Raw genomic sequence first — 15,244 nt, 5'->3', positions numbered from 1 at the left:
GGAGGCCAAGAGCCGTACAACAAGGTAATCAGGAATGGGCTACAGTAATCCAGGGTATCGCGTCGTACGGCTATTTGATCCCACCATATATTATCTTCGCGGGGAAGGTCCACCTCGACTCCTGGACCGCGAACAGCCCTCTACCGCCCGACTGGGTAATCGCGCTTTCAGAGAACGGTTGGACGACGAACGAGAGAGGTCTAGAATGGGTAAAACACTTCGATTTCCATACGAAGAGTCGTACGAAGGGTACCCACCGCCTCCTTATCCTCGACGGCCACGAGAGCCACCATTCCGTCGATTTCGAGCTCTACTGCAAGGAACAGAACATTGTAACGCTCTGTATGCCTGCTCACTTATCATATAAGCTCCAGCCTCTCGATGTTGGGTGCTTTAGCCCTCTAAAACGGGCGTACGGTAAAGAAATCGAGGGTCTTATGCGGGCGCATATTACCCATATCTCAAAGGAGGACTTCCTCCCAGCCTTTTATAAGGCGTACGACGCTGCGATAACAAAGTCAAACATCCAGGCAGGCTTTAGAGCAACTGGCCTAGTGCCGTACGACCCGAATTATGTGATTTCGCATCTAGATATAAAGTTTCGTACGCCGACACCGCCAGGTTCCTCTGCTGGACTGCCACCCCCTTGGGTTTCGAAGACGCCGAATAACCCAATTGAGGCCGAATCGCAGACGGAGTATATTAAAAATCGCATCGTACAACACCAAAATAGCTCTCCGTCGTCTATTATTGAGAGCCTACGGCAGCCCAATAAAGGAATCACAATAATAGTACACGAGCAGACCCTTATGCGCCATGACCTCGCCGAACTTCGAGATGCAAACGACCGCCTTAGCCGCCGTCGTCGTACGAAAAGAAAACAGCTACAGAAAGGAGGGTCCCTCACGATTGATCAGGCAAAAGATTTGAAGGCTCAAATCGACGCGACGGAGCAGTTAAGGGCGGAAACGAGTCAGAATAGTGGTCGTACGAGGAGGCCCGAAACACGCGCGCGCGACGATGTGGCGTCTGCGGCGAGCCCGGCCATAATGCTCGTACGTGTCAGAAAGTTGTATCTGCCTCTGAAGAAGAGGATTCCTCATAGTTTCAATTGATTTAAGGCGTTGTGGTTGAATTCTCTTATATATTGTCGTACGAGCACCCGGAAAGTGTCTCATTCACTTGGGTGTCTCAGTCACGGCTCCCAATAGGCGCACGGGTACCCGTGCGTATAATATTACACGGGTACCCGTGCAGATTCTGCTTACAGCTTAGCGTGTCTTAATTTCCGCCGACATCGCAATCCTGGATCCATATCCGGGGTGCACCCATATCAGCAGAAAAGGTCTGTCTTGACCTTCGCTAGTGACCTCAGGTGCTGTTTGACCTCCGATCACAGTATGTGCGTTGCCTTACACGTATAACGTATTTGACTTAACCTTTAACTATAATACACTCATCATCATCCCGGTGAAGAACTTGCTGCTCCTCACAGTCCTGTGCCGCCCTCCTCCACACATCACCCATACCTCTTCGATTAGCTAGACCGCTTGTCGACTCCTGGGCAACCTGAGCATCGATTCGCTCCGTCTCAGACCGATCCCAGTCCAAATATGCCATCATTTCTTCCCTTGTCCAGGCCCGTTCACCCTCTCGCGTTAAGCAACGCCTCGTCATTTGCTTATGGTCTAAGCACCAATCGTACTGCGCTTTACTATACCGTAATGGTAAACCCATTGCCTGCCGGTACATCTGGTTGCTCGCATAGGTACCCGGGAGTAGGGACTTCTTCCAGATCTCTCGCGTAGCGACGTATCTTTGGTAAATCGCTTTTGGGTCACTGTATTTTAAAGGCTGCTCCGGAGCTTGCTGGTGTTCTTCGGCGTACTCTGAGACGGGTTCTTTAGCTCGTCGTAAGGGCTGGTCGTTTTCTGAGAGCCGAGCTTCGATCTCTTCTAAGATCTGTTCCGTAATCCCTTCTTGGGCCGACGAGTTATTAAGAAGTTCGGGAATTGGCGACTCATGTTGAGGTCTGCACGTCGATAATTCAATCGTAGCTTCAGGTATCGACGTGTCGGCCGGCGGCTCTGGTGTTATTCGTAGCTGTTGCGATGCCGCCTCTACTCGAAGTTGTAGCTCTGCGTACTTTAGGGGGCATAATCGAGACGTCCTTGGATGACCTAGACGGTGACATCTAGTACAGGTTGAAGGTCCCTTTCGCTTAGCCGCGACTTCAACAGCTTCAAAGCCGCTAGGCTCCCTTCGGTTACTTGATCGCGGTAAAGAAGTGTTGGTACTAGTCATATCAATACGTTGGCGAGGCTCTTGGAGAAAAGGTTTCGCGCCGCTCCGGATTAGGTGCCAATGCGAATGGAAGTCTCCTAGGTAAAGGGCTTTTCCTTCGGACAACAAAGCCTCAAGTTTGTGAACGCATGGTAGGCCTTGCGACCGAGAGAATATGCCTGTACAGCGTTGTAGCGGACTGCTCGTCTGGAGAAGCTTCCGCTGCTCTTCAACCTTTCGAAGAGCCTCGTGTGATACCCAACCCCGTACTACACCATAAAGTGGACCGGAAAGTTCGATCGGAGACCGAATCTGCTGTTTTGCCTGGTTGGACCTCAGCTCCCCAAGTTGGTTTATTAGCGCATGCTTAATAGCCCTCCAGGCCTCAAACAAATCGAGTGTCGACGTTTTCAGATGACTTTTAAGAAGTGCATGGACACCTTCGACGCGCGAAGTAACAACATTACCGAAATGAGGGTAGCTGTCAACCCAGGCCTTTACAAGCTTTTCCTTATACAGGTCAAGCCATGTCTCTTTAATGTAGGCCACGTCCCGTACATGCGTTGTAATATAGCGTTGTTCAAATGTCGACATACGGATGTCGAATATTGCCTCGGTGGGAGAACGAATAATTTGGTGCCAGTGCTGGTAAAAGTCATGCCACTCCTTCAGTCTCGCAGATTTGTCGGCTTCGGAGTCCTGGAGTTGTAGCTGGATAGCGAATGAAGGCTGACAGTATCGAAGGACGGCTTTGTTCGCATGCCAAAGGCATAGCAATGAAGCAGCAGAAGGAAAGCATACTGCGATTGCGTTGATACAAGCAAGACATCGATCGGTAAGAATAACTGAAGGTAGGCGGGATTTGCTAATTTCGTAGAGTGACCGGAGGCGCTCTAGAGCCCAAACGAAATCTTCCTCGCTTTCTCCACTAAGAAATGCGAATGCGATACAGAAGGATCGTTGAGAAGCGTCTACTCCGATTATATCTAGGAGCGGCATTCCGTATTTGTTCGTTTTGTAGGTACAGTCGAGGATTAAAACATCCGGATAAGCTTGAAGATAGCTTAGCGACTCTGGATGGGCGAAAAGCACAGCCTTTACGCGGTTCTCCGAATCAAGTTGTAAACGGCTCCAGAAACCTTCATGGTCAAGCTGGTTAGCTAGGGCATTGATCGTGCTCTGCCCTTCGTACATCTCGCGCCTACTGTCCGCGATTCGGTTGTAGATATCTTGCTGCGTTGCAATCGAACTCGTGTTTTGGTGTATATACGTTCGAATCTCCTTAGGTGCGACGCCAGCATTTGCGAGGCTAGATAGACGAGTGATCGTTTCCGTATCGAGTGCGCGATGCTTAGGATGGGCGGATGGGTGTAAACTTGGCTCGTGGTTGCGTTGGGCAAACTGCGGGTCGGGTCGGTGTCGTATTGTCCATGTGCCGCTGTCTCGTGACTCTTTTGCTAGTACAGAGAACGGACAGTTGGTACTTCGCGTAGATGTTTTTCCCTGGCGCGGTCTTCCAGAGGCGTAGTCGCGACATGATCGATCACATGCATATACGACTGAGAGCCTGCCTGTCTTTTCCTTTGTTGACCTTTTCGTAACAAAGGCGTAGCCTCTTGTGTACGCCCACTCGTTGATAGCTTTAAATAAGGTATCTCGGGACTCGTAGGTGCCTTCCGGAGGGAGACTGTCATCGGGAAATGAATGGTGGGTACTACTAGTAGCTGCCATCGGGAGACAAATCTGAGGCTAGTAATGGTAATAAAAGAAATACACGAAAGCACCTCAGCGCGCTTTGTAGCGCGTAAAGTATTGTATGCTGACAGCACCTGAGATCACCAGCGAAGGTCAAGACAGACCTTTTCTGCTGATATGGGTGCACCCCGGATATGGATCCAGGATTGCGATGTCGGCGGAAATTAAGACACGCTAAGCTGTAAGCAGAATCTGCACGGGTACCCGTGTAATATTATACGCACGGGTACCCGTGCGCCTATTGGGAGCCCTATGGCGCTACCCCAACTTGCCCCTGGTAGTGACGGTCACTACCGCCCTGAATGATGGGCAGGGTAAGCTCCCTAGTTAAGGAACCCTACTGTCTTATTCCACCCCGGATTTGAGTCAGTTTTCAGGGTTCAACATGCCCCACATATGTAATGCCGACCGTGCATCCCTCGACGTCCCTCTCATTCCCATGTAGGACATTGTCACAATCCTGCCTCCGGGGTCAACCGTCTGGCAGGGCGCTGGGGTTGCTGTTCTGGAAGATAGGTAAAGCCTTCGCAATCTCACTTAACTCCTGCTGTCGCTCTCTCTCGATGGGTTGTCGTGTCTCTTGGGAGAGATACCAGTCTCGGCAATTGAGTGACTAGTTCAAGTGTGTGGTGAAACTGATACTTAGATTGATCGCTGAAGTACAAAGGTAATGACTGTCTGGTCAAGGAAATCCTCCAAGCTATATAGTCCTTTGTCTTTCATCGTGGTTACTCCATGGTGGCCATGGATCGTTGGATATGTTGGTGATCCCATATCCAGGGTCGCCTGGATATGTCCATATCCACATATCCGTCTTGCTGACATAATGAGATGTTTACGTAAGTCGGCCCATGACTCCTTCGCAGCCCCCGCTCTTGTCCATGGCCTGGTGCTGCGGCCTTGTTTGTCCTTTCCTTTTGGCCCAAACAGGGGATTACCCAATCGCCTGGCCACTACCTTTCCCCCCGTGGTCCGCGCACCAGCCACCATTTGGAATCTGAAGGTGGCACGACCCCCCCCCCTCAGATGGCCCTAGACTAACATTTATTTCACCTGGCCATACAAATTGCACATAAAAGTGGAAATATATTTTCTCCTGTCCAATCAGGTCAATAATGAATGCGTTCTCCGCCTGCAAGGAGGACCTGCTCGAGCCTCGTTTTTTGACTCAGAACGTCGTTATTTAGCTTCTTCTGGGCCACTTTGCGCCACCCCTCGTGGATGATCTGCTCTAGATCGCCTGTAGTCAAATGTGCAGTGTTTTTGACGTGATACTTGACTCTCCTGATGTTCGTCTCGATCCAATTGAGATCAGGAGATAGTCCGGGACCAATGACGAGTTGATGGTCATTGTCCGCGATCCATTTCATGACCTTCTTCGAGTGATGTGAGGAATCGCTGTCGACTTGAAGGCGGAAATCTTTATGTCCAACGTGATTCTCTATTTCGCTGTACAGTAGGCGTAGAATTGGAATCAGAACGTCCGCTGTCATTTTCCCATTTTTGTTTGAAGGGATCGTGTACCAGTATAACTTCGACCTGAAGTTCCAGCCGACTGCGCACACTGCATGCATGAGGGTCTGTTCGTTCTCGTCCTCTAGCTCCTCGGCAACCTGAATGTCATGTTCGTTGTTTTTTATAGCGTTTCTGGCGTTTCTGAGCTTCTTTGACTTCTGGCGAGGGTCCTCTGGCTGTACAACCCAATGTTCATTTCGGTCCTCTGGACGGCGGTGGACCTTGGTGGTAAGTGCCGGCTGAAATCCGAAGTGGACTTCATCCATTGAGAACCCTGTTTTGAGCCATTCCTCGTCGTCGTACCTGCCCTCTCGAAGGCGCCGTCGAACCCATCGAATTCGTGCTTTCTTGGCGCTGTGGTGGAGCCCCCCCTTCAGTGTTGAGACGCAGGTATGGTACCTGAAGCTCCTCCGCATCTGGTTCCTGATTACCCTCTCGCAACAGGTGACCTTGAGGCCCGACTCTGCTGCCGCGATTGGCCACGGTAGGCGGTAACCCTGCCATTTATCAGCCTCAGGGAGGTCCAGAAGCCAATAATGGATGGTTTTACCGTCCTCAACGCTAAATTCGACGCGCCTACCACGTTTATTATCAACAAGAGGGTTATGGGCCGTCCGGCGCATATAATACTCGTGGTCGAAGCACTGCCTCTTTGGTAACGGTGATGGTGATGGCGACCCTCTTTGCGAGGTCTCCTCGGACTCGGCTGTTTCTTGAGGAGGTTCAGGAATAGCACGAAGCCACCTGAAGCCAGTTCTCTTCGGAACATTGAAGTCCGCGAAGACCTCTGCCTTCGAGAACAGCCTCTGGCCGTCGTTGTCGTGGGTTCGACCGTCTGCCGTCAGGAGGCCTCGCTTCTGTAGCCACCATATGGTACCCAGGGGCCTTGCCCGCCGGGGCGTAGTATGCTCTGGACCGGGCATCGCGTTTTCTCGGTACAGAGTGACGGTAATGGGAAATGGAGACGTTTGGCGCGTTCAGAATGATTGACTTAACAGAATGGCCTAAAAATCATGCGCTTAAACCGACGTTGGCGACGGTGACGTCGTCGCGAGTGCCATCGTCGATTTTTTCAGGTGTTGGGGGTTTAGACCCCTGTCATCCTGGTGATTAGCGCCTTGGCAGACCCCGTGCCACCTTCAGATTCCAAATGGTGGTGCCCTCCTTTAATTGCACCACTTCTGCCATCACCACAAGCTTCATATGCCACCCTGGCTGTGACGCTTCAGGGGCATTTACAACCTGAGCTCTCGCGAGTCGCCAGTCCTGCAGCTCATTGTTCTTCCGCGCTGCGTGAAGATGGCCAGGTCCTGCAGATCAGCGACAATGGTCAGCCGGAGTACACAATCCAGCGTCTTCGCCGTGCCGGTTTGACGAAAGGCGCATCGGTGTTTGTGGCAAAGCTGTCCACCCTACCACAGAAGGTCGTCGCGGTCAAAGTCCTGAGGGCTCAGAGGGTTGACCCCATCTTCGGTACCTCAACTTCCTGTTGGGACACGGAAAGGCCAACGCGTGTATTTCCCGGATGCTATTTTTACCTCTACCTAGGCCGGTCACTTATGCCATTTCACGGATATGCCATGAATGTGGCCTGGTGGGACGGACCAGAATCTTCTCCGGCTTCAGCAGCCAGTCTGCTCCTCTTGATGCAGGCCCGCGGGCAGATCGCACCACTGCTATCGCAAGACAGACGTAAGCATGTGGTGATGCTCGAGGGGCCATACGGCCACGATCTCAGGCTGCAGCAATACGAGAATGTCTCACTTGCAGCCAAAGGAGTCGGAATTGCTGGCATACTGCCATATGCACTCGATCTCGTGAGCCGTGAAGCGCTCATGAAGATCCCTGAAAGGGATGTCCTATCGAAGACCTAATTTGTCGGCAGGCCATGGAAACTTGTCCCGCGTGTCCATGGCTGCGTACACAACATGGATACCGTCCATGTTGTGCCGCGCCTCGCGTTTCGAGCCGAGGGGCCTCTTTGAAACCTTCAAGCTTCAGCTTTGCAATAAGAGCCTACCTACGTTTTCTGCCAGTTCATTGCTCCTACCTGGCCTCTGTGTGCATATGTGCATCTAGCCGCACGTCGGCTTGACAAGAACGAACAACCACCTGTAGCCTTAATTACTATAATAATGCTGCGTCAATTGATTCTATCGCTTCAGCTCTTTTCTAGTATCCTAAAGTCATGGTTAAGCCAGTGAAAAGACCACGTGCAAGCCCCTGTCACGAGGCGGAAGGCCTTTGCTTGCTCTTCCTGCTTTCGGCGTAGGTCAGCAGGCCAGTGAAGCACTGTGCTGGACTATGCTGAACATTTCGCGTCAAGAGACCCAAAAACGGGTCTAAACAATTGGACAGTGAGTAAAAGCGGCCGCCGATTTCGCTAGCGACTGTACCTTCAAGGTACAAACTAAGCAGGCCTGCAAAGCCACAGGTCCCAAAATTAGACCTCCACTGAAATACTTAACTAACACACTGTGACGACCAACAAGCAGGGTCGAGTGTTTGGGCTGCAGGCAGCACAAACAAGAAGGTCGCACGAACGGGCCAGGGACAAGGGCAGGTCAGGCGACAAAGGAAGACGCGACTGCGCCAAGACCAGGAGGAACTGCGCAGTGCAACCAGAGAACTGCGCAGTGCGATGAAGGAACTGTGCAGTGCCACGACGGGCAGTTTCCCTTGACCAGACAGTCCTTACCTTCACACTTCAGCGATCAATCTAAGTACCATTCTCACTCACACTTGAACTACCTTAGTCAAGTGTAGTAGCGGATTTACGTACGGCCGGATCAGTATCTGCTGTGTTAGTGACGCAGTACAGAACGTAAAGACGGCTTCGTCTAGATATTCGCTGTTGTCGTCGTCGTCGCTGCCCTCCCGGGAGCTGCTCTCCTTCGTTCTATCGAGTGCCTCCGTGACGGCCTCGAGAGCGGCCCACTGCTCGTCGGTAAACTGGACCTGGTGCTTCCTTCTCGCCGCCGCACGGCCGAGCCGGAAAACCGTATGCAGTAGCAGAGATAGCGTCGCCAGTAGCTTCGGGACTTCTCCATCGTCTGTACCTCCTGCTTAACGCTAAACGGCCACGGCGATGGCCGGTGCGGGTCGCGGCTCGCTCCTCAGCAGAGCGTCTCGACGGGGACCTGGCCGATCCGCCTGCTACACCGGTCGATCTCACGGTCGAAGCTCTGGCCCAGCCGGACGAGCGCCGCCTCCGACTCTGCTCTCTCCTTCCTGTCAGCCCGACAATGCGTGCGCGCCTGGTCGCCGACAAGGCGTTCACACCAAAGCAGGGACTTGCGCCTTCTCGAAGACGGCGAGCCAACCAGCAACATCACATCAATACAACCTCACCGTATCGATCCCTGCTGCAAGTCTTATCACAACTCAGATAAGATCCAGGAACCCTCTTGGCTCCCGAGCTCGCTTCGGCGCTCGCGCACGCATGTGCCTTTGTACTATACGTGGATGTGTGCGCGCGCGTGTGCGTGTGTGTGTGTGTGCCCCTGCAGTAGTGGGAGGGCAGCCACACTCGCTTCGGGCTTCGCTCCGCGCACCCACTCCAACCAGCACTGCAGGTTCCCAGGTTCCTGCAAGCCACAGTACCGGATGCAGAAAGTGGTGGCGGGGAAGAACGGTCAGTTGAGGCGCTTAGTCGCCGACTACCACCGCGCCATTGTTGAGAGGCCTAAGCTCTTTTTCCAACGCAATAATAAGCTTTCAGGAACGATTCCACCCCCGTTGGGGCTAACAGCTCGGGAGTCCTGCGTGGTCGCGCACAAGCCTTCGGGGACTAATAACGAGTCCTGACCGAAGCCTACCATATAAGTCAGGCGAATATTCACGACGCGTTGCGCAAAGGCCCCCCAGTTCGGACCTCACTTCTCGCTTTTCGCCCCCCGCTGCCTGGGGAATTATCCCCATTCAGCGGTGCGGGCCGAAATGTGGGAAAGAGGCAGTCGAAAGTCGCTTCCCACTATGCAGTGGCGGTGACGAACGAGACGAGATGAGACTCCGATTATCACGTGAAAAAACCGAAAAGGAGCAGATGTTTATTGGTGCTGGCGATACCGATGTCTGATATTGTTGGGAAAAGACCGGGGGAGGATTGGGCTAACGACAGAGAGGCAGGCTTTATGCCGCATTGACATTACCTGGGCCCTCGCGTATCGCGCTCTCCGGAGAAAATGACGGTGCTGGGCTGATGGTGGTGCGGACGCGGCACTTGCCCGACTCCCCGCTGTGCGCACGGTCCATCCGTTCATAATTGGGTGTGAAACCCCTGCTTGCACAAAGTGAGCTGGCCACTGTGGTGAGGAGAGGCATCAAAAGAACTACTACCTGGAGGGTGGCGATGGTCTGGGTCCCTGGTCCGCAGGCAAGCCGTGAGTCCAGTCAGTCTCTGTGCACATGACAATTTGCCCAGTCATTGATTGCTGAAGTCGCAAAGTTCGTATTGTAGCATCACGGCTTGTTCTCTCAGGCAAATGGTGCAAGCGAGCCAATTGCCTGCCTTGATCACTGTTGCAGTGTGTGTGCAGGCATGGAGGACACCATATGCGGGGAAAGCTTGGCACAAAGCACAATGACAGGGCCATCTCGGCTCGTACCAGGTCGCTCGCTGTCCTGGAAGCGATTTCACCAGGCCCGCGCATCTCTGTGAATATTAAGGTTTATTCGCTCATTAACTTTAGAGAAGGTGTCTGCTTTGACGGGTATAGTATATCAGTTCCATGACTCTGCGTCCTTCCTAGTGGACTTGGGGTCCAAACACGTCCATTTTCTGGCGTGTCTTGCTCTGAAGTTCGTCTCTCGCTAGATTGCTTCGCTGAGGACATTGGTGTATCATGAAGGATCATTCCGTGTGTAGATGCTATAAAGGAAAGAAAATCGCCATGCGACTGATCCACTCTATCTATCCCAAGTCGCGCTGCTTTTCATTCAATACAGACTCAAATCAACACTTAGATGAAGAATCATAAAGACGGCTGTGGATGTTGCTGCTTCGAACCAGTTCGGATGGCCACGCCTGGCACACTTCTTGGGTGACATGTCACCTGGTCAGCACAGGTATCCACAACAGCTTTCTCCACTTGTGCCACTCGTGGTTCGTTCAAAAGCTCCCTTCTGCCTGTGCTGTATTATCTTGCTCCGAAGGGGCCATACAGTAATTACTGGACCATCACGCCCTAGGCTGTGGGCAGACTGCCCGCTCGGAGGTTTTAGTATGGGGGGGGGGGGTCCTGCACGAACTAGACAAAGGGTCCGCGCCGGCGCTACTAAGCTGATTTGACAGATGCTAATAATTGTCCACGCAGGTTGCTATCCAGTCCTGTCTTAGGTCAACCACTAGTAGCCCGCCGGCGTGATTTTGAGTCTACTTTCTCGGCAGAAGTTATGTTGTCATGGCCCAGGAGGAGCCGTTCGGAAGGCGCCGTTGCGCTGGTGGGAGGGACTCTGCTCGGCAGTGCTGTGCCGCTCTCGGCTGCCGGGAGACGACGCACCTCAGCAATGGACAGACAGGGCAGTGGCTATTAACCCTGGACAGCCGTCTTGCTTGTTGGTGCCATTGTACATACTGCGTGCTCCGTATAGCGGGAGCGGAGCACGGGGATGACCTTGCAAAGTCGCGGTCCCATCATTGAAACAGAACAAGACATGAAGAGGAAGGGCCCGTCCCGGTGGGAAGATGCGGATCCCACGATTGCAATAGCGAGCAGGTTGTATGATTTACTGCGTATTGTAGTCCCCCCATGGGTGCAAGGATCATCCGAGCACCGAAGCGGAGGAAAGCGAGGATGAGTGAGTGGGCAGGCGTGTGCGCGCGCCAGTCCGTGCTGTGCGCAAGTGGTGTGGGTTGTGCACGCCTATCACGCTGGTCATGACTAGCAAAAGGGAAGATCATGTCAGCAGCGTCAAGTCGTCCGTCCGTGGCGATCTCAGGGGTGAGCATTTTGGGCACCTAGGACAGTAATTAGTAGGCGTGACTGGTGATGAGCGGCGTACCTGAAGGCATTTGTGCTGTTTTGCTGCCCTGCCCTGCCCTGCCGGCCGAGCTGCACGCAACTTGGGCCGACCCGTATCTGGGGCCCCTGTGCTCACGCCATCCATTCTTCCACCTTTTTCCCCCTTGCCCTCCTCCATCCGCCCCCGTTTCGCCCGGTCTCGGTCACAGCCGCCACGACCAACGGGCCGTGTGCTTCTCACATTGAAGCTCAAAGATCGCCGTCGTGAAACACAGCAACTGCGGAGGATCAGCCTGAAGGTACAGTACGGTATGCATTGAGTAATCGCGGCAGCGAGAGCCAGGCCGCCTCCCTCTATCCTCCCCCACACTACGCAATGCTGCCATGATTCAAGCACGCCTCCGGGATGCGTGCCCCTTAGCCATGTTCCTGAGCTACCAGGGACACCCCTGGTCGACGATGCCAGCCCCTGCATGAAGCTTGATTGGTGGGTCTGGTGGTGCGCACGGTGGGAATTTGGAGGAGCTCGCCCCTCAAAAAAACCTCTGTGGAGTTATCCAGGCGGTTTTCCTTCAACATGGTCATCACGGACAAGCTCCAGCAGGCCCCTTGCCCACGCGACTGGGCTTGTCAAGTGCGATCGTCCAAACTCTCAATTATTACGACAACCCCAACGGCCCTGAGCCCGGCAGCCCCCCTTTCGCAACGTCCATGGTTGCTTGTCCTCCGCACCGGAGGGTGAGGTCCATCGTCGTATCGGTGGGGGTGGCACATTCGTACAGTCCATCCACTTTCCACGGCACCGTCTGCAGCAGGCTCCGTCGGCTTGTCGATCATCAGCTCCATGGCAAAACAATGGGGAAACACCATCTTGCTGCCAAGACGACGAGTCGAGCTGGGCACCGGACTGCCAGGCGGCGCTCCGCTAGCTCCCCGTTGGCATCGCCATCAATGGCACCCACGAGACAAGCACGAGGTCCAAGCAACCGACGGACTGCTCATCATTGGAGGTCGATGCAGGGGTCCTCACGCGTCCAACCCCTGCCGCACTGCGCAGGGCTACGGCTGCCAGGGGACAACATCCCCGTAGGTGGGCTTGGTGGAGTTGTCTCGAAGTTCGAGTCGAAAACACTTGCAGGCTTGGACGAGCATGGTGACCATATTCGGATCGCCAGATCCCATATAACTCGAGGGGCGTCCCCGGCCCTCCTCGTCTTTCCCGCCTGGTCTCTCTCTCCAGTTTCTCAAGTCATCATCACTTTCGTCAGCCTGTAATAAAAGTTGTTTGTTTCGCCAAAGCCTTTAATCACATACACACTCCTTCGACACTCTTTCCAACACACACACACACACACACAACACCGCCAACATGCAGATCAAGACTGTCGTCCTCTCCTTCTTCGTCGCCGCCGCGACCGCCCAGAGCCTCCAGGAGCTCGTCGCCTCCGTCCCCAAATGCGCCCAGCCATGCATTCAGAAGGCTGCCGCCACGGTTGGCTGCGGCGTCACCGACCTTGTCTGCCAGTGCAACAAGGTCGAGGAGCTTACTGCTGCCGGCACCCAGTGTGTCGCCACCAGCTGCACTGAGGTCTCTGACCTGACTGGTGAGTTTTCTCATGCCTCTTTTCTTTCTATCAGGCTCTCCCGAAAAAAAAGCAAAGTACTGACTGCCACTGCTATCCAGCCACCTTCGAGATCTCTGCCAAGATCTGCGCTGCCGTCGCCGCCGGCGCCGTTGGCGATGCCGTCTCCAGCAAGGTCAGCTCCGCCACCGCGGCCATCGGCGCCGCCACCAGCTCTCTCGGCAACCTCGTCCCCTCCGCCACCCCCACAAAGTCTACCACCTCGACTCCCTCCGCGACTCCTGCCGGTGCCATCCGCAACGGCGCCGCGCTCGGCCTGGCCGCTGCTGCTGTCGTCATGGCTCTTTAAATTTTCGAGGCCATGAAGAGTGTGTAAGCTGGAGAATGGGCAACATGAAGGTTGCTTGTATGGACGGAAGCAGTACAAGAAAAGACTGCCTAAAGTCGGTTGGGCTGTGGTTACTTATTCAGATATCCCCCATTATTGTCGTTTTTGTGTTCACGTAGCGTCACAATGAACTGTCGTTAGTCCTATGCGAGAATGTGTGTGATCCGAGATTTTATCGTGCCTGTCCCTCCCACATTGACCATGGATCACGTACATGTACATCGCAGCATGTCGGGTCGGTGTTGGTAGCTTAGACGGGGTCTCGACTATTCAGTTGCGTTGTGTCATCGGCGTGAAACCACAAGTCTGGCTGTAACACTCGAGCCATGACAACGCGTTTCCAGCGGATGCTTGGCTTGTGGCCGGCTTTCCAGTTCCGTCTTATAAAAGTCTTTTTGGGGGGGGGGGGATAATCATTGCTCGTCAGATCGCCATCTGCGCAGGCCAAGAGCAAGAGGAGCACAACTGCCCGGGACCGACCATCCTCGCTCAATACTCACTACACAGCCAGATCCGCGCATTCAAAGGCCATAACTATCATGAATGGTCTAACATTTCTCTCGATGTGTAATTCTAGTCGGGGGTGTGTCTCTTCGTCTATCGGCGTCCTGTCTGGCGCCTTCTGTATCCGACCCTCTGCCGCCATCAAAAAAGTGTATATACAGAGTGTATGAAATCAATCGCCCATCCCATCTTCTTTCTATGACAGAAATCTTAGGTATGCAAGCTAGCTGAACAGGACGTCGGAAGGGGGGACATGGACGTGCTGAGCTCGGGGTATGCCAACACCGACCCGACCCGACGGGCCTCAACACAAACACAAATTCCATTTGCGGGTGTGTGCCTTGTCATCGCAAGTGAAAGAAAACAGAAGTCGCTCTGTTGCCACGAGGCACGGCACAATCTCCTTTTTCTTGAAAGAATGGGTGAGAGTGAGAACCCCTTGCGACCAAGCTCATCTCAAGACTCAACCTCAACCTCAGCCTCAACTCTAACCCAGCGAGAATCGGCCTAGCATGCCCTCCTCGGTGCCGCGGAACTCGCCGTGCAAGCCCTCGAGCGCGGCAAAGTGGCTCGCATACGCCAGCCCGCGCTGCAGCTCGGCCTCGGTGCGGCGCCAGTCCCACTCACCATCTACCGCCGCCCCGAAGGTGTCTTCGCTCTCTGCCGTGGTTGACGGAGCAGCGGCGACTGGCTCGGCGGGCTTCGCGGCGCCGTTGGTCCCCTCTGTCGCGTCTGCCGAGCCGTTGGCCTGCACCTTTGCCTCCTTCTCTTCCTCGACTACTGGCGCACTGCCGTTCTGGGCAGCAGCACCAGCACCGGCAGGAGGAGTCGACACGCCGCTGCTGCTCTCCTGGCCCTCCGGGGGAGCAGTGACCCACCCGCCCGGCCGCTCCGGCAGGAGCCCACTCGCGCCGATCAGGACCGCCGGGTGCACGGTCAGCCGGCCAATCTTGAACACGTACTTGCTGATGGCGGTCGCGTAGACCTTCTTCTCCCACCCGGCGGGGAGTGGCTTGCCCGGCGCGTGCTTGCCGCTGCCGCCAGCGACGCCCCGAGAAAGTGCGTGACAATGTACATCCACTTCCAGTCCCAGGCGAGCACGCGCGAGTACATGTCGAACCTGGCAAACGGCCTGATCTCGCGCTTGAAGGAGCACGACACGGAGCCCAGCATGACCCCGAACTTGCCCCTGGCCGGCCGGCCCGTGGTCGGGTCCAGGACGAGCCCGGTCTTGGCGTTGTTCCCCGCCAGGT

The 15,244-nt window shown here is 54.4% G+C and overlaps 1 protein-coding gene across 1 annotated transcript; it reads left to right on the top strand.

The window, feature by feature from the left end:
- The first annotated feature begins 12,005 nt into the window (after window positions 1-12,005).
- On the top strand, window positions 12,006-12,890 carry B0I36DRAFT_56008 (uncharacterized protein). Its single transcript, XM_046163027.1, has one exon. The coding sequence runs from the start codon at window positions 12,228-12,230 to the stop codon at window positions 12,789-12,791; it is 564 nt and encodes a 187-aa protein (XP_046004299.1). The 5' UTR covers window positions 12,006-12,227; the 3' UTR covers window positions 12,792-12,890.
- The last annotated feature ends 2,354 nt before the right edge of the window (window positions 12,891-15,244 follow it).

Source organism: Microdochium trichocladiopsis, assembly GCF_020744255.1.
Source record: "Microdochium trichocladiopsis strain MPI-CAGE-CH-0230 chromosome Unknown B0I36scaffold_16, whole genome shotgun sequence".
Lineage (NCBI taxonomy): Eukaryota > Fungi > Ascomycota > Sordariomycetes > Xylariales > Microdochiaceae > Microdochium > Microdochium trichocladiopsis.
Note: the sequence above shows the minus strand (reverse complement) of the source record. Positions and strands in the feature narration are given on the sequence as shown.